At 39.8% G+C, this 23,503-nt stretch overlaps 1 protein-coding gene across 4 annotated transcripts in view; it reads left to right on the top strand.

Annotated features, from left to right (window-relative positions):
- Positions 1-23,503, top strand: part of THRA (thyroid hormone receptor alpha) — a 1,750,892-nt gene that overhangs the window by 1,315,972 nt on the left and 411,417 nt on the right. Inside the window, exon 1 of one of the 4 annotated variants that reach the window (XM_044055031.1) lies at positions 15,605-16,756. The exons of the other annotated variants lie outside the window; for them this stretch is intronic. Coding sequence (XP_043910966.1) covers positions 16,725-16,756 — 32 coding nt within the window. The 5' untranslated portion in view covers positions 15,605-16,724. Of the gene's footprint in view, positions 1-15,604; positions 16,757-23,503 lie in introns of those variants that run through there. 4 annotated transcript variants of the gene reach the window in all.

Raw genomic sequence — 23,503 nt, 5'->3', positions numbered from 1 at the left:
CTTTCTCAGTTTATCATTTTGAGAAATAAGTGGTTAGAATAACCATTTGATACTGCACATTAAAAATTGGAATCATTCAGGAAATCAGTAACATGAAAAGAGTTTGGAGTAAATATGTTGCAGCAAGAGTCGACAAAAACAGGCTTCAGCTAATACCATAGACATGCATATTACAGAAATGAAAAAGATTTTATACACAGTTTATACAAATTATGTAATACTTTTATCTTTTTTCACAAAAAAAAATGATAATTGAACTACTTTTACATAAACACATTTTATTAACCATTGAACTACTAAATAACTGTTTACAGCAACTGTTTGTAACCCAGAGACTACCCATGCTATGGAAATAGACTTCTCATACATGTCAAACAGAGCACCTCACGGGCCCTCTTCAAGATAAATCTTGATGAGTGGATGGGAAATAGAAAATTCAGACCGGGGATCTCTCCAGTGGCTTTACTCGACAGAGGCACTGGGAACTAAGGTCAGGTGGCACGATGCCAGGGTAATCCTATGGGCTAGGCTTGTAAAGGCTCCAGGGCCATTAGCCTAGTACACACCTATGAACAATAAATACATGTTTTACATAAATGTAATGTTTATTCTACACAAAAACGTAACATTCTCCATTAATTTGATGTGGCACCATTGTTATATATTTCTAAAGCTGCTGTTAGTTTTGATCAAAATTTTAATTTGAAAAACATAAGGGTTGCATAAAAAGAGCTGTCACTGATGTAACAAGCGTTTGTGTAAAACAAGTATTCAGTTCAATATTAAGGAAAATGTCAAAGTGTCATTTAACAGTCTTAATGTCATCTTTTTGTACAAAACAGTTGCATCTCATTTTCATTTCAAAAATATCAAATCCAGTCTAGTAGTCATGCATTTCAAAGCTCTACACCACAGCTCCCTATTAAAATACTGGCCCTCAAAATGCTGAGTGCCAAAAAGCCAGGAAAAAAAAAAAAAGAAAACACAGGAGAAGAACAAATCTCGTTCTTCTCCTTAAAACTTCTTTTTGCAAGAACGGCAAGCCACCCCACACCCCTGAACTTATATATACCAATTCCAAAATTGCCATACCTCAGAGAAAATGAACTATTCCAAGAAATGGCATCTCAGACTTAGTATATCTACATCCAGTCTTCACATTTTGGGACTTGCTGTATCATTTCAAATGGTTATCACATCTAGTAATTATACTTTACCAATCCATTCAGTCAAATCCAGAGGTGTGTGTGTGTGTGTGTGTGTGTGTGTGTGTGTGTGTGTGTGTGTGTGTGTGTGTGTGTGTGTGTGTGTGTGTGTGTTATCAATCCTGTCACTAAAATCTAGAGGTAGTTGTGTACACTAGCATTTCTGTCACTCAAGTCTAAAACTGGGCGTGTGCACTAGCTTATCCTACATAAACTTGGTGCAGTGCTTGGTACTGCCCATCCAGTGGTGTAGTCCAAGAGGGGTACTACAGATGAAGCAGTACACATGACAGTAATCGAGTCATAAACCATTCTGGTACAGAGAACTGAGAGGATTCCGGCATTTTCCTGCTACTCTCACTGGTTGCTTAAATGCCTGCTGATAGAACATTTAAGCCTGCTGTTCAGGATCTTCATTTTCCTCCCAGACAGATGTATCCTCCTGTCGATAGACTTAGCCCTTTATTAATGGTGTAATTTGCTATCAGAAGTTGCTTCCTTCTCCCATGAGGTCCAATGCCACCATCTTCTGAGTCTCTTCTGTAGAGTTTCCAAAAATTCTCCTGTGCCTATGTTACTGATTCCCCATTAATGTCCCCATTCTTTGCCAAAATAACAAATTGTGTGGACAGACAGAGCAAGGGGGACTGTGCCTTTTTTGCATCAGTTCCTTAGCAAATCTCAATCTGGTCCACCTGTGCTTCATTCTTGGCAACCTGTAGAGAATTAGTGTTGTCTTTTTTGGGTGGTCCATGGATGAGACTGTCCTGTGAGTTAATGTCAGTTCTGCTCGGAAAAGCAGTCAATCCAGGGAGGTGTCTGCTGATGGAACAGTAATGCATCATCCAGAATGTCTCCTAGAAGTTCACCATTGCACAGCAATTGTACTGAACTACTCCTGTACTTTCAGATTTTTATTTATTATTTATTTATATTTTTAAAAACATTTCTTTGGAGATGTGGGGAGATGAGCTCCGCAAGAGTACAAGAAAAAAATAGTGTACAATCTGGCCTAAGGTACAGTGTATTTCCAATATTATAGAGTCATAGCCATTTTCAGGTATATATAATATGTAGACACTGGAATAGCTTCCCATACGATTGGTTGAAAATGATTGCTCAGGAAGTGATCTGTTAATCACAGCTGATTGAAGATGTAGCCAATCTAAACACCTGACATAGGGGTTTTTACAGAGAAGTAAGCTTACTATATCCCTCAATGTAGGGGACTTCACTTCCCCACACCATTCTTATTTATACATAGTAACTTAAGAGTTGAGCTGTAATGAGGAAAGGAGAAACTGCCTAGCAAGGCACATAGTGGTCTTGCACAAACAATGTCACGCTCCATAAATTACATTAGAAAAAATCTTTTGGGAACTAGTAACATCGAGGAATCAGTCAATGGTAGGGAAGCCAGTGAAATGGAAAAAAAACACATGAGGAAAAGAAGTAGATGAAACCATAAAGGTGCATCAGTTAGTAATTAACAGGAGGCCGGAGGGATCGAGGGACAGAGTAATGATGAAACAGGAGGCAAGAGGGGTCGAGGGACAGAGTAATGATGAAACAGGAGGCACGAGGTATCGAGGGACAGAGTAATGATGATGGGGAAAATCTGACTGTATATGCTTCAACTTGAGCACATAAGCAGCTATATGGTTGTAGGTTTAGGAGCAAGAGTTGTATAGTAAGGGGGTACTTTAATATCTGATATTTAGAATCTAACATTGACATGTGGATGATGGAGAGCCTTATGATTATTTATTAACCTCAGTTTCCGTGGATGATGGAGAGTCTTATGATTATTTACTAACCTCAGTTTCCTTTTAGGTTTGTTTTTAATGCATTTATCTAGATGTTGTTTCGCTTACCGATTTAACCCTTCTGCTGCTAGGGGGAATTTTAGAGCTGTCTTTGGTTTAATGTAGGGCTTAACATTGTCAAGTGGAAGTCATGGGACTAGCTAAAAAAAATAGTTAACACCTCTGATCCAAAACAACCTCCATATGCAAATTCTGTCTGCAGATGGTGGAACTGTTGTAGAAGTAAACCCTTGTTAACACCAGAAGGGAACAATTCGAAGCAGAAGAATGTTGTAATGGTAATCAAAAGAGACAGTTTATGTCAGACAAACACTGCCCATTTACAGATGCATGTCACATGTTGGAGAGGTAGTGGAGCTGAGAAACGACAGACTGAAAAACATGTGGTAGGACTGATTTAAAGCCCCCCAAAAGGGATAGGCTAGATCCTAAAGCTGAGCTTGTCATCCTAATGGTTTCAGTGAGATGGTGCTTTGTTACATTCAAAAATAGACAGGCAACAGATGTTAGGCACAGTGACATGGTGCTTTGTTACATTCAAAAATAGACAGGCAACAGAAGTTAGGCACAGTGAGATGGTGCTTTGTTACATTCAAAAATAGACAGGCAACAGATGTTAGGCACAGTGAGATGGTGCTTTGTTACATTCAAAAATAGACAGGCAACAGATGTTAGGCACAGTGAGATGGTGCTTTGTTACATTCAAAAATAGACAGGCAACAGAAGTTAGGCACAGTGAGATGGTGCTTTGTTACATTCAAAAATAGACAGGCAACAGATGTTAGGCATACCTCTCAAGTGTACACATTTTTCCAGAATGTCCAGATTTTTACCTCATATGTTTGGAAAGTTTCCATTAAATTTTGGTTTAATGGCAAAGCGCTGGGGGTTGAAATCAGATAATAATGATAGACATTTGAATTTCGGACTTCATACCCTTCAGAAAATTCATGCTAAATGCAAAACCTATTATTCTATCAACTTTCTAAGTTTGTAAGAGCAATATTTAAAAAAAGTCTCCCTATTTGGGGCCTTTGTCCCCCCCCCCCCCCACACACACACACACACACACATTATTTATGGCTTTGTCCAGATTTCTTGCTCTAAGAAGTTGAGAGGTATGGTGTTAGATTCTGGACAAGTCAAAATGAGGAGGCAAAGTTGGCACGTCCTACACTGCCACTTTAGTATTATATCATTTTGGGAATTATGTTCAACATTCATTTGTAGGGTGATATTAAAATGTTTATACCTCTAAGTTCAGCAGTTATTCTCTCTGCTGGGATCCCTATCATATGATAGAAACCTCATTTGACTGAAACCATAAGACTGAATTTTCAAAAGACTAAAAATTCATTTGACTGAAACCCGTAAGACTGAAACCCATAATACTGAATTTCAACATACTAAATTGTAAACTGGACCATATAAAACCAGACTAGGTGGGGGACTATGCCCCCACACCCCCAATGTGGGGGGCTGCACCCCCACACATCCCCATTGTGGGGGGCTGTGCCCCCCACCCCCCCAAACTATATATACTAACTCCAGGATTGCACTACAGTGGGGAAAATGGCATATACTTTTCACTTACCGTACAGTAGTCTACATGCTGCCACTACTATGCCCTTTTCCTCACTGTAGTGCGATCCTGGAGTTGGTATATAGAGTTAGGGGGTGTGTGGGGCACAGCCCCCCACATTAGGGGGTGTGGAGCATAGCCCCCCCACCTAGTCTGGTTTTATATGGTCCAGTGTAAAATTTAGTATGTTGAAATTGTCTTATGGGTTTCAGACAAGTGACTTTTCAGTCTTTTGAAATTTCAGTCTTATGGTTTCAGTCAAATGAGGTTTATATCATATGATAGGGATCCCACTGTTGATATACATATTTTTTTGCCCAGTGTAACTGTACTAGAAGGGGCACAGTTGAAATGAACAAAATAAAACAAGGGATTATATTATTCTTAAACAAGGAGATTCTTCCCTTGGTGTCTAGATAAAAAGAAACATTTGTCAAAACAGTGTGCATGCAGGCATTTTTAGTACAAAAAGAAAGTCATTCCCTTATGGTACAGGATGTGTAGAAATTACACAGCCAGTAGGCAGTTAAGGTAATAAGGAAAGGAATTCTACCAGTACAGTTCAAATTTAAAAAAGAATATATGTATAAAAAAGTGATGGAACGATGAAAGATGGTAAGTTAAGTGGTACGATGTGTTAACAGCTACTTCTTTCTTACTGGAATTACCAAGATAGGAGATTGCAGGTAATGCGATAAAATCCTGTTGTTCGTAGAAATAGGGCCATTGTGATGGAGGGGGGGTGTGTAAGAGTGTAGTTGCCTTCAGACAAAAAACATACACAGAGCTCAGGCACACAAGCCCCTCCCAAGATGTGAGTATGTGAAATAGAAGAAAGGTATTATTTCTTAAAAAAACATTAAAGTACAGGTAGTAGAATGCAGTTTGAAATAAGATAAAAAAGCAGCAAAAACTGAAGTGATATGAGAAGTAGGAGAACAAAATAGAATAGAGCAGTAAGTGCAGAAGTACTTAGATGTTTGTTCTGTTGTCAGTAGGTAGAAATACAGAATATGTAACAGGTAAAATTGCTTGCTCTTTGCAATAGCAACATAAGAATGTGGAACTACGTGCAGGTATACTACATACTGAAACCTTGTACCCTTAGTTTAAAATGCTTTTCTCCCTAGCTAACCTATATGTATCCTTCTAATGCTAGTGAGTTTGACATGGTTTTATAATGTTATGTCTTGAAAATAAGTAAAGTATTCCTTGTGCTGTTTTTTAACTAAGTTGCCATTATTTGGATAAATAGTTGAGCACCTTATCTTAGATTTTCTGTATTTGTAGTTTCTGAGCTGTTTAAACACCCCAGACTCATGTACCTGAATGCTGTTTTTGACAGCTTTCGTCGAGATTTAGTTACTTGAAGGCATTTGCAGCAATGGCAGAAGTACAGTTATGTCAGTAATCATACTGAACCATATATGTCCAAATGGTCACTGCTGCAGTAGCCTAAGCTGTGCAGGTTACATCCTGCATAGGATTTAACAGTCATCCAGCTTACAAAGCTTCAGGCCGCTTCTCACGCTGCCAACCAGTTAGTCATCTCAAACCTAGCTGACTAAAAAGACAGGTTTGAGTGCCAAGCACTTCAGAGCTTACATGCCAACTGACAGAGAGAGGCTGAGCCTTGACAAGATATTATTAGGAGCGACAAAAATTAAATGTTCACACCCTGGCATAAAAACACACCAGTAAACAAGGTTGATGGAGAGAGCGGCTGCTGCAGCATTGATCATTCAAATGTCACCACTTATGGCAAGTTTACTTACACAACTGTACTATGTTCTTCATATCGATCACCACTGCAATGGCCAAAGCTATATGGTTAGGTTAGCATAGCTTAGAACAACTGTGAGGTGCAAGGAGAAGGGTCCAGGAGCCCCTGGAGAATGGTCCTAGCAAAGCCTGACCTAGAACTGGAGAAGGAATCTAGCTTGTAATGCTTTGTAAAAGTATGTCCAGAGGACCAGACTGCTGCTTCTAGAAAACTTCTAGAGTGCAACCCTTTCCAGAAAGCCATAAATGAAACCAATGCCCTGTATAATGTGCTTTGGCCCTACCTGGAATAGTTTTGTTGTGCTGGGAGTAATAAAAGATAATAGTCAGAGACAACCATTTGGAAATTGCATGCTTTGACATAAGTTGTTCCTGCTTATCTTCACAAGAAATGAACTACTGATTGGTAGTTCTGAAAGATTTTGTTTTGTAAAAATAGTACCCGAGTTGTCTGTAGACTTCCCAGGTATGAAGTATCCTTTCTACCTCATTTTAGGGTTCAAGAAAGAGCACAGGGTGATGTATGCCCTCGTTTAAAGTTAACTTGGATACCACTTTAGGCAGAAAAGGATTACTTCCCAGGGAAACCCTGTTTCTATGGAAAATGTGATAAGGTTGACCCACCATAAGAGATTTCAAGTTGCATACTATCCTTGCAGAGGTCAGGGCAACCAGCAAAACAGTTTTCCAGGTTAAGAACATAAAGTCAGCCAGATGAACTGGTTCAAATGGAACAAGGGTTAGCTTCTCTTAACGCAAAATTAAATTCCCAAGGGATTAACACAAAATGAAATTCCTAAGGAATAGCCACTGGATTTCTTGGAGGTTTCTTATTGCAAAACCCCTTTCAAAAAAATTGATATGGGAATGCCTTGAAAGAGGGGGGGTCCTTGGGCAGACATGCTGAAATGACCGACAACTGAACCTTGGAAGAGGAGTAAGACATGCCATAGGAAAGTAACTCACACAAATATTGCAAAACCAAAGAAACACTAGCCATGAATGGGTGCTGTGTATGTTGTCGGCACCAACTAGAAAACCTTTTCCATTTTCTAATAAATTATTTCTAGAAGCAGGCTTTTTTGCTCCTTTCAGTACCTGTTGCACATCCTCAGTAAAGATGTGCCAAAAACATATTAAGACCTTATCATCCAGGAAGTCAGTGGAATTTGCTTGGTGTCAGGATGCATAAAACACTCCTGTTCTTGTGTGAGTAGATCTAGTCTGTGAGGAAGCTTGTGGTAATTTAGCCTGGCCAATTCAAAAAGAAGAGAGAACCACTGTCAAATGGGCCAGAAGGCAGTCACCACAGTGATCATGGGGGATTCCTTTTGACTCTTCAGAAGTACCCTGAATATCACCGCAAAGGGTGGAAAAATATACGGGAATATTCCTGTTCAAGGAAAAGAGAAGGATTCTATCTTACAAACCTTCTTGCATGGAGTCCTGGAACAGGATTTTGTTCAGTAAGGAGTGAGAATTTTTTATTTATTTATTTTACATTTGTTAACCGGGCTAGTCTAGCTGGATATATTTCCATTTTCAGTAGAGGCCCGGGGAGAAAAGCTCCACATAGACATAAGCAATAAGACATACATAATGAGACATATTATTAATAAACACATTGATTAAAAAAATAAAAGAAAAAACAAGTAGTGATAAAAATACTAATTAAGATAAAACAAGTTGATAAAGTTACAAACTAAGGATTATCATTTAAATGTCGTGTCTAGAGTTAGGTCAGTTATAGAGTTTCTAACATAAATCAAACAAGCTTAGCCATAAGGCTCCTACTAAAAAGGAAAAAAGAAAGGTAACAAGTGGTCTAGAAATGAGAGAAGAAAATAAAAAGAAAGACAAGATGCTAAGGGAGAGGTGAGAGAGAAGGGGTTAGAGCATAGAAGGAATGGAAGGGAAGAGAGAGGTAGTTATTAGGTCTTGAGTACAAGATAGGTTAAGAAGGTAATGAGAGGGGGGGAGAGAAGTCAGTCAGGTGTATTACATGAGCAAAGCCAATGATTTGGTTGAGAAAGGTCTTCTTGAGGAACTCCCCACAGTTGGATCAAATTTGGAAGACCTCCTGATCTAGTTTCCATTTGTGAGGGCCTACCTTTGTCTTGCACAGCTTGAATGCCACACAGCTTTGCTGTTATAGAATGTAGAAAGCCTATAGAGCGAGACTGTGCTGCCATGCCATGTAACATGTTGATATGGCTAGTCTGCATAAGGAGGTAAAACCTGGTTCCTCCCTACTTGTTTGTGCACCACATCACTTGAAGTGGTGTTGGGGAGCAAAGGTGATTGAAAGAGTTGAGTTCCTTAAAAGGGGCAAACATCTCTTTCACTTTTATGTGCTTGTGTTTGTCTTTGTTTCCCCACATAGCTTGTAATTTTATCCCCCTTGACGCTGTCCCTCCCAGCAAAGTCCAAGGCATCTGTGGTGACTGAGAAGGGGAGCAGGGAAGACCTAGATTTAGCGATATTTGCGGTCTCCACCAAGTGATTTCTGTTCTCATAAATCCTGGAAATAGACTCTAAAAAGATAATGGGTGCTGGTGTTTGGACCAAAGAGACTTCAGATACCATTGTATCTTTCTCGTGTGAAGTCTTGTCAGAGGTATCATGAGAATCATAGATGCCATGAGACCCAGAATCCTACGGTATTCCCAGACAGTGACTTAAGTTTGAGTGGCAAATCCCTGAAAAAGATCTAAATGTAGATTTATTTTTTCTTGTGGAAGAAAATCTGTTTGTACTGAGGTGTCTAACAAATGACTTTTTAGTGTTCTCTTGGAATCTTAACCTGTATAGGATATCTCTAACCCAAGTGAGAGATTTCCGGACACTTTGAAACAGTCTCTGTAAAGATAAGCAAGTCATCTCAGTATGAAAAAATGTAGATTCCTATAGCCTCCAATGTGATATAACTAGAGCTAGACACTTTGTCAACACTCTTAGAGCAGTGTATAGTCCAAAGGGTAAGGCAGAAAACTGATAATGTGATCCAGACACACAGAACGAACCTTAAGAAACATCTGAAGTCTCTGTGGATAGGAATGTGATGATAAGCATCTTTTTTTCATCTAAGGTTATCAAAAAACTCAAATGAGGAAGAAGGGGTAAAAGATTGTGTATTGAAAGCATTTTGAACTTGGGCACTATCACAAACTGGTTTAGGAAAGAAAAATCCAGAACAGGTCTCCAGGCATTTTCTTTCTTTGGCACCGTAAACATTCTTGAGTAAAAGCCTCTTCCCCACTGGGAAGGAGGAAATGTTTCTATTACCCTCTGAGAAAGCATGTGCTATTGTAGGACAGGAGGAAACAGAGGGGTTTGGTCTGCTGGATGTGGAATAATTCTCTGTAAAGAAGAGATTTCTTCCCACTGCCATCTGTACCCCAGCTGAATCAGTCTCAGAACCCATTTGTCTGAATCAGTCTGTTGTCAAAGAGAGAAATGGAGATTCAGACTTTCTTAGGCTTGCCACCACTCCGTTTGTTTTCCGGACTATCCAGAAATCAAACTGATTCTCCGGTAATCCGGAAAACACTGTACAAACTCCGGTATTCTGTTTCAAAAAGGAAACAGACTATCAGAGTTTGTAAATCGGCTGATTTACTATGCTTTTTTTACAGAAAAGCATAGTAAATCAGCTGAAAGCAGGCAGCAGGAATGAAAAAAGGGGGCGTTCCCACAGAGTGATGTAATTGTGATGTCACAAAATAGGTGGAATGTGGGTGGGGTTACTGGTGATGCGAGGGGCGTGGCTTTACTCCGGTTTTAGCCACGAAGGAAGGTGGCAACCCTAGACTTTCTGGAGGGGATAAGGGACTAACAGGGTGGGGGAACAACCTTTGCAAGGTAATTCTGACTTATTTGACTATCCTTTGTTTTGCAGGATTTTTGTTTTCTTTTTGGAACCTCCTGCAGTTGTTTGCTGACCCTGGTTGTTTTGTTTCTTGCCAAAATTATATGAGGGAGCAAAAAATGTTGGAAAATTTAGAGAAGGAGGGCTGAAAATTCTGACAGATTCCCTGTATCAGTTTACCTCTCTCATCACGTTTTTAATGACCTGTGCAACACTGGGACCAGTAACTAAATCTCTATCCATAGTTAAATTTAAAATTTCATTTTTTACAACCCACAGTAGATTTTGAAAATGAGGCCAGGAAAATCTACTCAGCACAGTGCCAGTGGCAGCAGCCCTGAATCCAGTGTCTACAGTTATAAGCACACTTTAAACAATGAGTAGTGACTTGAGAAATGGAATAAACTGAACTATACAAAGCATATTTTCCTCACAGGAAGCAACTGCAGATAAAATATTCATCATACTTTCACAATTAGTCACAATAAACTTTAACATAAGAGCCTGACAATTTAAAATTCTAAAAATTAAAGTTGCAGAAGCTTGCACATTTCTCAAGCCTATCAGTCGTTTTAGCATCTTTGTCAGAAATTTAAGAATTAGAGTAAACAAAATGCTTGGCAGAAGATGGATTAGTTAAAGCTGTAACTGCAGGTTCATGTCTGGAATGCATGTACAGAAATTTGAAAGACTGAGGAACTTTGTACATTCTTTCTTATGTGCAGCAGACTGGCTATCAGGGAAACCATAGGCTGTGACACAAACAATCTGCAGTGCTGGCAGCACATGGAGGGATGGGAGGGGGTTCTGGGAATTTTATCTGTAACATTTCATAGTATTTTATGAGGGACTGAGAAAAAGGTGAGTGGTCTGAGGAACCATCTTTGGCCACAGCTGTCATCCAGCTGTGGCTGAGGCAAATTGCTAGCCTGCTGTGGTGGCAAAGGCTATTTAGATAACTTTTTATTTTGGTGGCTAGAAGAAGGATTGATTGTGGGACCGGTAGTTTGTTCCATCATGAAGCTGAAAATAGTGTCTCTGTCCTGGGAAACTAAGCAGCGCAAGCTGGTAGAATTTCAATAGTATAAAAGCACAATTCCCAATTAAAAAAAAAAAACAAAATAAAAAGCCAATGTATTAAATTTTGCCAGCCACCAGACGTAATTTAAACACAGTTTCTCAAAAAAAAAGTTTTTAGAATGTTTAAATCAGCTTTTAAACTGCCTAACACAAAATGTGCTTCCATTTAAAAGAACTTCAAAATCACGTGACAGTTAAAAAAAAAAACTCATACGCCTAGCTTAAAAAATACTTTCCCATACAAGAACATAAATTTTAAAGATAGAAAGTAATATGAGGAAGGTTTTTCCCCAAAGGGAATTTGTCTACCTAGCAATGGAACAGCACAAGCTGACCGTCAATCCTCTGACGCCTGGAGATGAGTATGCGCTTCACTGGCAGGAAAGTTCTGGAAGGTTTGGGATCCAAACCTTTCTTTTTACTCAGCTCAACTCATGTTGACTAACACTTTGGGTGCATAGAAGGTGCCCTGAAGCTTTGAAAGCTGTCTGGCTGTTGTATATGCTCATTTATACAATGACTGGTCAGTAATATTCAAGAAGGAGCAAGCTGATTGGTCAGCCCAACCAGCGTGCCCGTTGCAAATCCAAGAATATACCAACGAAAAGGTCCGGTCACCCAGACTTTTTTCCATTAGTATATCCCATAAAATTTTTACTTTTCTTTCTTTTTTTTAATAAATTTACAAAACTGAAGACCTCAAATGAACGAGAGAGATGGCGCATTGAAAAATAAGAGGATAATCAGGTACATTCTGCAAAACTAAAGAAGCTTACCCGATTATCCTTTTATTTTCTCTGTCATGGTTCTCATGAACGTTAAGTCTCCCAGTTTCTTTTTTATTTTAAATAAAAAAAAAAAAACGCAACATAGATCTTCCTTTCTCCGTTGCTTCCTTTGCACAGCACTTATGTACTGCATAAGTGAGGGAACAAAAGTCCCATACGCATGCACAGTACATCAGAAAAGCCCCAGGATACCAGAAAGACTGGAAGGGCATCACAGAGGCATTATACAAAGACATTATTTAAAAATAATGTCATTGTATAATAGCAACACCCGACTCTGTGGTGTGGTATATTGAAGATTTATCCACGGCTGGCTTTATGTAATCACTCGGGCCTCACCCTTTTGATTAAACAACAGCAGCCATGGGTAAATTTTTAATATACCACATCGACGTCATTGATTATAGCTATAATAGCTTAGGCTTCTTCTGCAGTGATCAATATGAAGAACATTGTCCCTTACCCAGCAAGCAGTGAATTTGGGGTTGATTATTATTGCTAGGGGGATGTAAAGCACACAATATCTTGAATGTTGGTTGTATGACGCTATACCCTCTGCATAAAATCCCTTTCTTCATCTGATTATGGTGAATGTAAAGTCTACATTTGTTTTCTTACAAATCAGTATGTGTTGCTGACCATTCTGGTACTGCCAGTCTTCTCAAACACTACATTGTATATATTGTGCTCTGCTGATCTTCTCATTTAAGTGCTCCAATTAGCTATTCAATTAAAAAAAAGAAAAAGTATTTCTAAATTATCCCTGAACTGCAAATAAACAGCTGAAGTTTATATTTTTAAGGGTCTATACATATTCTGCTGAAGTAGTTCATTGCTCTTATTTACTTCTCAAATGCCATAGTTTTTATATTTAAGACTGATACCCTGTCTTTCAGAATGACTGGAAGTCCCAGAGAATGCAGCAATTAATAAGTCCCAAACAACATACCTAATGAACAGAGAAGGTTAAGCTTTCATAAAGTAACCGACTGTGTAAAGTAATGTAGTGCACAGAGCACCGTGATTGTGCTCCAAAACTGGAAAAAAGACAAACTTACGTACTTCTGTAGCACAAGAGCAAACCATAACAGCACTTTCAGAGGTATGTACCATTTGTTATACATTCGCTAAGTGCTGTTATGGTCCAGATTCAGGAAACAAACAGTCCTTCACTCTCAACGTTGCAGTTATTAAAAACAATCTCTGACTTTCTGTTGCAGTTATATTTACTTGCTGTCTTTGCGACAGCAGTCATCAAGTGCTTTGCTGGCTTTTTTTTCTGCACCAGAAAAAGTTATGATCGGATCTGAATGACCATAACCCATTATGTCTTCTTGACATGGATGCCAAGATTCACCTCTCAAGCTTCTTTCTTGAGGTGAATTTATTGGCTTCCCTCTCTTGAACACATAATAACATGGTTGCAATCAAAGACCCGATCATAACCCGATCATGTTGTTTTTTTCCCCACCACATTTGACTACTTAACTTACTTACCTGTCTCTTTTTTTTTAATTTCTGCAGTGATAGGCATCTTCTCACCAGCTATGAGAAACCAGTGAGCAGAAGAATCATCCCATCCCTAACCTGTCCCTTCCTGAAGCCAATGATCACTATCCGGTCATTCTATCAGTTTCATACTGCATTCATGTTCCTTTTAGAGAGAATGAGTCTTGCTTGCATAAACATAACTAAGCAGTGTTGCAGCTGGTATTATTAGAGGCAGTGTAGCCCTTTGGTTGAAATTCTGATTTTTTTGAAAATACTAAGCAGATAAATTGTGTTTCAAACATCAAAGAACAAAAGCTTTTCTGTAGTGTTTTTTTTGAAAATGAACTGTGTATATTCTGATTTTGGTTGGATGCACATTAAAGGTTACCTGCCTAAAATTCACAAAAGCAAAATAAAGACCTAAGCAGCACTATGCATGGCATAATGTGAGACGGGTAAGGAAGGACAATTACTGAATTCAGATATATATCCAAGAGTGTTATATTACTTCATTGTAACTACTTCATCTCCAAACCAAGGCAGCAAAATTTTGCACTTTTGTTAAGCTGTAAAGCAGCTTGAAAAGCGTAGTTCAATCTGTTTTTTATTTTTTTTAAAGTTTCTCAGTATCTGCTTGTTTCGAAATGTGGTTGCTTTGCTATAAGGAATAGGACTTTTTTTAAATAGAAGTTGGATTTTGTTGTTATTTTTACAACTGAGGGTAAGGCACTTGTCAGGTTGAGTTCCTTTGTCATTCTATGAATTAAGGGAGGAAAAGTAGGTCTCACTAAAACAATCTGTTGCATTCCATTTAATCCCTAAACTAGCACTTTCTTTAGTTATAAGCACAGACTATGCCAGTATCTTAGATCCTGTCTCATCCCACAGCTGCTTGCGCCTGGGCGAAAGTAGCTGTGGGGTCCATGCCAGTACAATCTGTGCAGAGAAGGAAGCAGAAAATATGCAAAGCTGGTTACGAGATTTAAAGAGACAGTACATATTACTTTTGAGCAGCATTCTACTTTTACTGAATTTTCATGTGTGTGCACCCGCATGTGTTTGTGTGTGTGTGTGTGTGTGTGTGTGTGTGTGTGTGTGTGTGTGTGTGTGTGTGTGTGTGATCAAGCAGAACATCTATGTTGTGACAAGTCTTAAGTTATATAATAATAATCTTATAAAATGAATGCAACGTGTTGTTCCAACAGTCATTTTGTTACCAAAGTAGCCCATGGTGGGTTTTTTTCCCGCCTCTGGCAGTGTAGTCTTATTTTAGGCATTCCTTTCTGTTGTGTAGTCTGAGGGTTAAGGCAAGTGTGGCTATCCAGGGTCTGCTGCTTTCTTTGTGTGTGTGTGTGTGTGTGTGTGTGTATGTGTATGTGTGTGTTTAGTGCTCCAGTCTGAACTCCCTGGAATTGTATGACCTCAACCCAATAATATACACACACAAAGGGTAGTGATAAAGATGCTGTACAAAATGAGTAAAAACATATCAGAATAAATTTCATAATATGAGAATGCAGATGTTTGTTGCTTGTTGTTGCTGCTTTTGGGCACTTGTTCACAAATATAAGCAAAGGCAGGGAATGGTCTGAAAGATTAGGGTGTTCCACTGCTTTAAAGAACCTTAACTGTCCATGTTGTATGGCTGGAGGTATAGGTTATATGGAGGCAACATCCTTCCTGTCACTAAACTGCTTGCATCAGGTTGTTCAGAGCAGGAAATGTATAGAAAAGAAAGAGGCACAGCATATTCAGATGATTATGTTTTGAAGCAATGAAGAACTACTTCTTGAATATAACCTAGCAGTGACTCTGACAGCAGCCGAGGGTGCATTCAAGTAACAGAAGTACCTGCAGTGAGTGCTTTTAATAGACATTTCATTTGATATCTTTTGCTGTTTCTCTCATTCCCCTCCGCCCGCAACTCCACCTGAATTTGAAAGACAGTGGCTATTGGTGCCTTCAGTGTTGCATAACTCTACAGAGTAAAGAAGCATATCTTTTTAGTTGTCTGGTTGATCGAAAGAGAGGAATGAGAAACTGTAAGGGAGGGAGAAAGAGGAAAAACAGTAGAGTTGTACTATTATCAATACATCAAAGAGAGCACCAGCAAAGCAGCAGAGAACAAGTAATATTTCTAGTCTGATTACCGTTTGGCTTTATATGAGGGCTTTTATGTGGCATCGTCAGTAGGATCAAGATAAGGAAGCAAAGCGCAGCACACAGATTGAAAAGTAAAACTAGAGGAAGGAGGGTGAAGAAAAACAAAATATTGTACTTGAACAGCATGGAGCCAAACAGAAGTCAGTGCATAACATGAGGAAAGGAGAAAACTTGCATCGATTGGCATTTGTGAACTAGAAGAAAGCAAGTCATTTGGCACATTAGTAATGGATAATTAATAAAAGGTGTATACAAAATAGAGATCGGATAAATGAAAAGTGCTGTATAGCACTGAAGAACTTTTGGATGTTTTCATTACTTTACCCCATCCGATAGAGAAATGGATTTGGATTTTGTGTTTAAAATGCAGCAAAGTTTACATGCAAGCAAGAGAAACTTTGGGGACAGAGCATTTCACAAGTTTGCTTGCTGCTTTGAGCTTCTTACCGTATCTGCGTTTAATTGCATTTTGTACAGTCACATTGTGGAGTTCACCTTTTGCACACACTGACAATTTGCTTCTGGTTTGATTGTAATGGGATGACGGGAGTGTTTCATTCCTTACTAATTAATGTTTCTGTGTACAGAGGAGCAGGATGTAATTGTTATCAGTCTTGCTAGGTATGCCTGCCTTAAATCGAATTAAACATTCAGCTATCGAAACCAAGCAATTATTGAAGAAGTGGATAAAAAGAAATAAAAAATAATTTGTTCCTGTGGTTTGCAGATACAAACAGTACCTAACAAAAGTGCAGAAGGAAAACAAGAAGAAACCAAAGACTTGAGCGGGATTTATAGGAAAGGGAATGTAATGCATTTAAGTAGATAGTTGATATAAGTTTTGAATTAGAATAATCCTAACAAACATTTTTCAGGGGGTGTTTGGTATAGTAGCTGTGTTTAATGAAGAAGACCAGAAGGTGACAAACATCTGAGATCATGCCTTTTATAGAGCCTGACTCCGTCATAAGGTGAGAACAAAAACCTTTTCAGCTTTTCTAATTTAAATAGAATCCAAAAACTAAGTATGCATTTTAGGGTTATTTAGCATTGATAAGTTGTGATGAAATGAGAAGTGATTTTACAGTTGTGAAACCCAGTTTTTGTACTTGAAGCTGGAGAACATGTTAGGTGAATGTTTTTTTCATTCTGGTAACATGGTATTATTCAATTATTTCGTACAGAATTAACATGGCTTGGTGGTGTCCTGGGTTTGGCAGTGTCCTGGATTGTCAACATAGCAGTCATATGGGGAACATCTTTTTAAGCTGTTCTTTTTCTCTGAGGAAGAAGGTTGGGAATATGCCAGCAAGCCCTCACACTTAATGGGCACAAAAAGGCAGGTGCTCTATGAAGTGAATAGGAAGATGAATATGTTTTGTACATCTTATTGTGAAGGTGAGTATAAACTGGAAAAATCTTTTCATGTACCATAGATGAAGGCTGTGCAGGTACACCAGTACCTTTTGTGCCAAGAGCTGTTTTAGCCTCATCTCCTGCCACATGACTCCCTGTTAGTATGTGCACCAGTCACTTAATGGTTTACACAAGGACGAGCTGTGGTATTATTTGAAAAGGATGAGGGGACTGCATCTATGGCAGTGGAGACAGGATACTGGAGGCAGTACCTTGGCAGATTATTCTGTTGTCCTTTTCTTCCCGCTTTGATTTTGTCTGATTTATGGAGAATCAAGATCACACATCTGTATTACTTTCCAGCTGCTTGTGATCTTCACTTATTGACACAGTCACTTCTAGTGTGTCTAGTATCGGACAAAGAGAGTCTTCTGTCAGCCACATCTTATTTTTGTCCTTAACTCAGTTCTGTGATGCAGTAACTTAGGTTACAGTATTTGCAACAGCATGTCAAACCCTTACTGACAGCTGTCCTTCCAGCTTGTATCAGGCAGTATAGGAAAAACATAGTGTTTAAGGTGCTCAGCCATGGGGGTAGATGTGAGCTTGAGTCACATCAGCCTCATTTGTATGCTTTGTGATTCTAAGTTTGGCAAGTAACTGTGCTCTTTGCTTACCTCTTAAAGGAATTCTAGTCTCATTAGTTATACCTCACCACTTGAAGAAAACAATAAATGAAGCCTTTATGTGGCAAATCCACCTTTACCCTTAACAGCAAGTAGGACTATGGTCCTAGCATAGTTCGTTATGTCTACCAACTTATTACAGCTGTTATAACTATGTCATGCTATGTTTTGTTCAACACATTAAATGGTTTATCTCCTGAACAGTATCATTTGTTAAGTCTTACTGCCTTTATATATCACACTGGCTGTAAGTACAGCAGTTAAAACAGTGTAGCACTTGGAGTGGAGCCATGCATGTTGTGGTGGGGGGGGGGGGCTACTATGACATGATGGTTAAAACAGTTGGCTGTGAACCTGCAGACCCAAGTTGAAATTTGACAACATTCATTACAAGTTGTTCAGCCCTTAAAAATGTCCTTTTTTTGCTCTTTTCATCTTCCATTCTTCTTGCCTATTTTCCCTGCAGATAATAAAAGTTATTTATTCCACTGTTCTGTTTTGCATTGTTATGCAGTTGTTGTTTTGTGGGGTTGGGTCGTGGTTGTAGAGGGTCTAGCCCACCTACCCAGTTATCAAATATAATAAACTTATTTTTGTGTTCCCTCTGCAAAGTGGCTTGGCCTTGGAGGGGGTATAGAATTTTAACAGTGTCCTCTACACACACACACACACACACACACACACACACACACACACATTCATACCTGAATGCCTTCGTGTTGCCTGCGTAGGTTAGGAATCTTCTCTGTAAAGTACATCGTTTTACTAATGCGGGGCTGTCTGATCACTTTCCAGTGATCTGTATCTAACAGTCCTTGCTGTTATTGATGATCCTAGCTTCAGATATGAGTAGGACAGTAGGCTACATTCTTTTTCTCTCTAGCATCCCTCTCTGCAAGACTGGCCTTCATTAGTTTAGAGGTCCAATGCCTAGACTTACCTTATCCAAGGTTCCACCGTAAGGATGTTTAGTTGTGCTGCTAATACCTCAGTCATTTTTGATTGACATGTTCAGCACCGTGTTCTGTTGAGCTGACCCCTCCCTGGGTTATTTAAATGTAAAATAGGTTTTTCTCTTGCTTAAAGTTTGCTTCCCACAGGCTCACACCCTGTCATGCTTCCCAGCTTATCTTAAGATTCACCAGGCTAAATTATTACCCATCATTTGTTTCCTTCTGAACTGTTTGTAGCTCCACAGCAGCTCAGGATGTTGTTGCAGTGTGTGGATTGCTGAGTGGCTGCATCTTTTGTTGCAACCCCCCTCCCCCACCCCATCATGAACACATATTCTTCCCCTCTTTTTAAGAGACAGCAGGAAGTTTTGGTGATCTGTCTTTGATAGGTCTGCTCCCTGTGACACCTATTTCAGGCTATGTTTGTTGCTGTTTCTCTTGTTTCTGTCTGTGTGTCTTTCTGTCTCTCTCTCTATCTGACATGCATATGTGCCCCCAGTCGGGAAATTCTTAGGTGGGTCTTTTTGCCTTTGAAGCATCATTGATTGTACTGGCTTATGCTTGCCTGGTGGTGCAGGTATAACTGTTAAGATATCCAGGTGTGTAATAACACAACATACCTTTTTGCTATTCCAGCTTGATATGTGTCTGTGATTGAGTAATAGTTAATGGAAGCCAGTGACATGTTTCAGGGCCTTTGACATTGCAGCACAGAAGGAACTGGTGTGAAAGACAAGAGATTTGGAAATGGGATCCAAAATTAGTGATGTATTTAAAGAAGTAATTGACAAATAGAAAGTAAAGGATACTGACTGGGAGGAGAAACTGGACAGTAAGAAGTAAAGTAAGTGTAATAGTCCCGAGCTTTGAAGTAGAAATATTTCTGTAACTTGGAAGAAATAGAGAAGAGAATGTTTTAGCAGCTAAAAAAGTGTGGAAACAATAAATAATGGGGAGCAGTCTTCTGGTAATCTGGGCAACGCTAGGTAGCATCATGGGTGCCTTGTTGGCGTTTAGCATTTCATGCAAGTTAAGTGATGTGATGCATAGTGAAGATATGCGGCATAATGCATGCGCTGGAGAGGAGATCTAGAAAACGATGAGTGCAAACATATCTGGGATAGATCATTTCCCCTTGTATTCTGTCATGCAGCAGGCAGTATGTGTGGCCTGTAGTGAGGCCTAGGAGAGGTCAGACTCTTTGACATGATGACAACAGGCTGGTTAAGAAAATATTATGTCACCCGTTTACTGTGTGGAGTGCTGCCAAGGGTGCCTCTGCAGTAACCTGCAGTTTTGCGAACTTAGAAGACAAAAGAATGTCATGCTGGTGGTAAATGTACATAAAAACACAGCTGACATGGTCAGGGAATAAAATGTGCCGAAAGGCTTAAATAGCAGGCATGTTCAGATTGAGACTGGTATAGTGAGACATGATATAGTATCAGGGGACAGGTGGTGACAGAATTAAGAAATAAGGAAGTATTGACCAGAAATGGTCTTCACCTGTTGCCTCTTGGCTTTTGGTTACTGGCAAAAGTACTTGCCTCCCCCATAGTGCCTTTTTCAGGCAGTGTCATAACAACAAAATTCTCAATGTAAAAAATCCACTAGAGACAAACTGAAGATTATACTGCTTAATGCTAGGAGTCTGAATCGGAAACTGCAGTCACTGGAAGCACTCCTTCCTTTAGAAGATGCCGATGTCTGTGCAGTCACAGAGATACATGGTTCAAGGCCACAGAGAGCATACTGGCCATACAAAGCTACAATGTCTTCCACACATTCAGACCTCTAAATGAACATGAAAGACCAAAGGCAGAGGTGTGTCCATCTTCATTAAAGACAAATACACCTCAAAACTGGTCAAACAATATGACTCCCTAGAGCTACTCCAAGTCCCACTAACTGTAGGTAAAATCCCTTTCCATGTCATTGTTAGCTGTAGGTCCCCTATCATGAACCAAGAGAACCACTCTGCCTACTTGGACCTAGTTTGAGTCACTCACTGTACATACTATGCTAGCTTCTGTTGGATTTTTATGTTTCTCATTTATTCAGCCATGCACCTTTCCTCACTGGAGTGTCATTGGATGTGATGTCACTCACTATACAGCCAAATACCTTGGTTATGGGTGATTTCAACTGTTCTTCCATTGATTCGGTGTCATATATGAGCACAAACACACTTGCCATAAAGTTACTGGACTTTGTTAATAGAAATGCTCTGGAACAGATAATCTGCACCCCCATAAGGGGCTCGAATGTCCTAGACTTAGTACTCACCAACATAGGAGGTCTCTGCCCTCCTTGGTAAAGTCTGATCATAAATCAGTCTTGTTCAAAGTAACAATCATACCTGACACCCCCCCCCCCCCAAGAGCAAAATGGATGAAAAATTTCTCCAATGCAAACTATAAGTGATGGCATAAATAAGTTTCCAGCCCCCTGCCATCACTGTCAACAATTACTCCTATAAAGAGGTGTACATAAATGTCCTGTATAAACACCTATACAAATGTATAGACTTAGCTGTACCTGAATGAGTCAAAACAAGATCCTTACAAAAAAACAAGCCATCCTGGTGAGCATCAAGCATAAATAGGTAATAAAACAAGAGGAAGAAACTAATGTCTAAGAACAAGAGGGAAATGACTCAGCAGAGGAAGGACACCCTCCACAGCTTGAACAAGCAATTTAGGTATATTGTAAAGTCCTCTAAAGCCAATTAGAAAGCTAAAACTAGCATCCCTAGCTAAAGATAATCACAAGGCATTCTGTCCCCAGCAGACATACCCCAAAGCATACCTGCCATCAGTCCTCTACCTAGTATCTCCAAAGAGTTGGTCATAACTGCACTGTCCATGGCCAAAAACACAGCCTCTATGAGACCAGATAACATCCCAGGCTGCCTACTAAATGATATAAAACAGGACCTAGCCGAACAGCTTGGCACTGTCTTCAACCACAGTCTAAACACAGGCTTTGTCCCAGCAGAGTGGAAAACAGCAAAAGTAATTCCCGTACACAAAAGGGGTCCATCAACTAACCTTGGAAACTATACACCAATAAGTCTAACCAGCCTTATTTGCAAGGCCTTGGAAAGAATCACCATGGGCCTCATCAACAAAGACATAGGTGACCTTCAAACTCTTGACCTGACCCAGTTTGGCTTTGTTATGGGTAGGTCATGCTTATTAAACCTGGTGGACTTCTTCGAGAATGTCACCAAAGCCCTGGATGAAGGCAAAACAGTACATGCAGCCTGTCTTGACTCAGCCAAGGCTTTTGACACAATCCCCCACTCAGACATCATTGAGAAACTCACCCAGCCGGGAATTAACCCATATGTCACTAGATGGGTAGCCACCTGACCCACCACAGAACACATAAAATCAAACTTGGGAATTCTGCCTCTACCAGTAGACCAGTTATCAATGGGATACCACGTGGATCTGTGCTGAGCCTCCCTACTATTTGGAATCTATTTCTCAGAAGTCCAGGCAAAATAGATGGCCTGTGGCTTACCAAGTTCACCAATGACTGCAAACTGGCTGCAATCATTAAGTCCCCCAACGTTGTTGACATACTATAAAAAAGGGCATACACAGACAAATGACTGGTGCCAAAGCCATAGACTTAAACTAAAGGCAAAAAAAATGTGTTACCATCCCTTTCGGCAAAGGAGACGCCCCTGCAAATTACAGTATTAACCGTACCCCTTAGCCTGAACCCTGTGGTGAGAGATTTGGGAACACAGGTTGATAGCAACCTTAACTTTAATCACCATGTGTCCACAGTGGTAAGGAAGGCCTTCTACACTGCACATCTCATAAGTAGAGGCATCACATCCAGAGCTAAGGGTGTTATAACTCCCCTGTACTCATCCCTTATCAGACCACTAACAGAGTACAATGCTGCCTTCTGTATGTAACTCACCAGACACTTGCAGCAGCTGGAGAGACCTCAGAGGTTTCTCACCAAGAAAACTCAGGGCCTTCGACACATGACTTACATGGACTGACTGAAGGACCTGTCACTGTGTACTCTGTATCTTATAGGCTGCTGTGAGATGACTTGTGCCTGGCCTATAGAGTGGTCTCGGACCCTGACCTAATGGAAATGGTGCACATCTGCAAGTCAAATGGAACAAGATTCACTCACTCTAGGGGTCTTAGCCTAGCCTGCAACATTAACATGACATGCTGGAGAGACAGATATGTCTCCCAGAGATTGCCACCCCTCTGGAACAAACTCCCAGTTTACATAAAACACATCTTCTCAATGATCCTATTTAAGTATAACTTAGACAACTGGATGAGAGGCCTTAAATTTACCCGGGGGGGGGGGCTGTCACTTATGTCACTATTGGGTAAGGGCAGTTGGTGTTGATCATAGACTCACACTGCAGATATAGACCATACAACTTGGTTAATGAGGGAATAAGGGTATAACATGGCTCAGCTTATAAAGGCCCTAGGGCCAGTAGCCTATTAACCTCCTATGAACCTATGAATAGATGACAGCTGGAAAGTAAAAGATTAAACTTTGACTTAAGGATATTTTTTTTCTACAGACAAGACGTATATCAAAATGACTTGTTAGAGAAAGGAGAGGAGTTTAGATCAAAGGTCAGCAGGATTCAGAAGAGGTTGGAGTAGACCGAAAGACTGGGATCAGTAGGTGAAACGGAGGAGACATTGCATGGGAGCAAGATCTTCTG

Source organism: Protopterus annectens, chromosome 13.part0, assembly GCF_019279795.1.
Source record: "Protopterus annectens isolate FY-2018-M chromosome 13.part0, PAN1.0, whole genome shotgun sequence".
Lineage (NCBI taxonomy): Eukaryota > Metazoa > Chordata > Ceratodontiformes > Protopteridae > Protopterus > Protopterus annectens.
The sequence above is the reverse complement of the archived record's forward strand: the minus strand, read 5'-3'. Positions and strand labels throughout refer to the sequence as shown.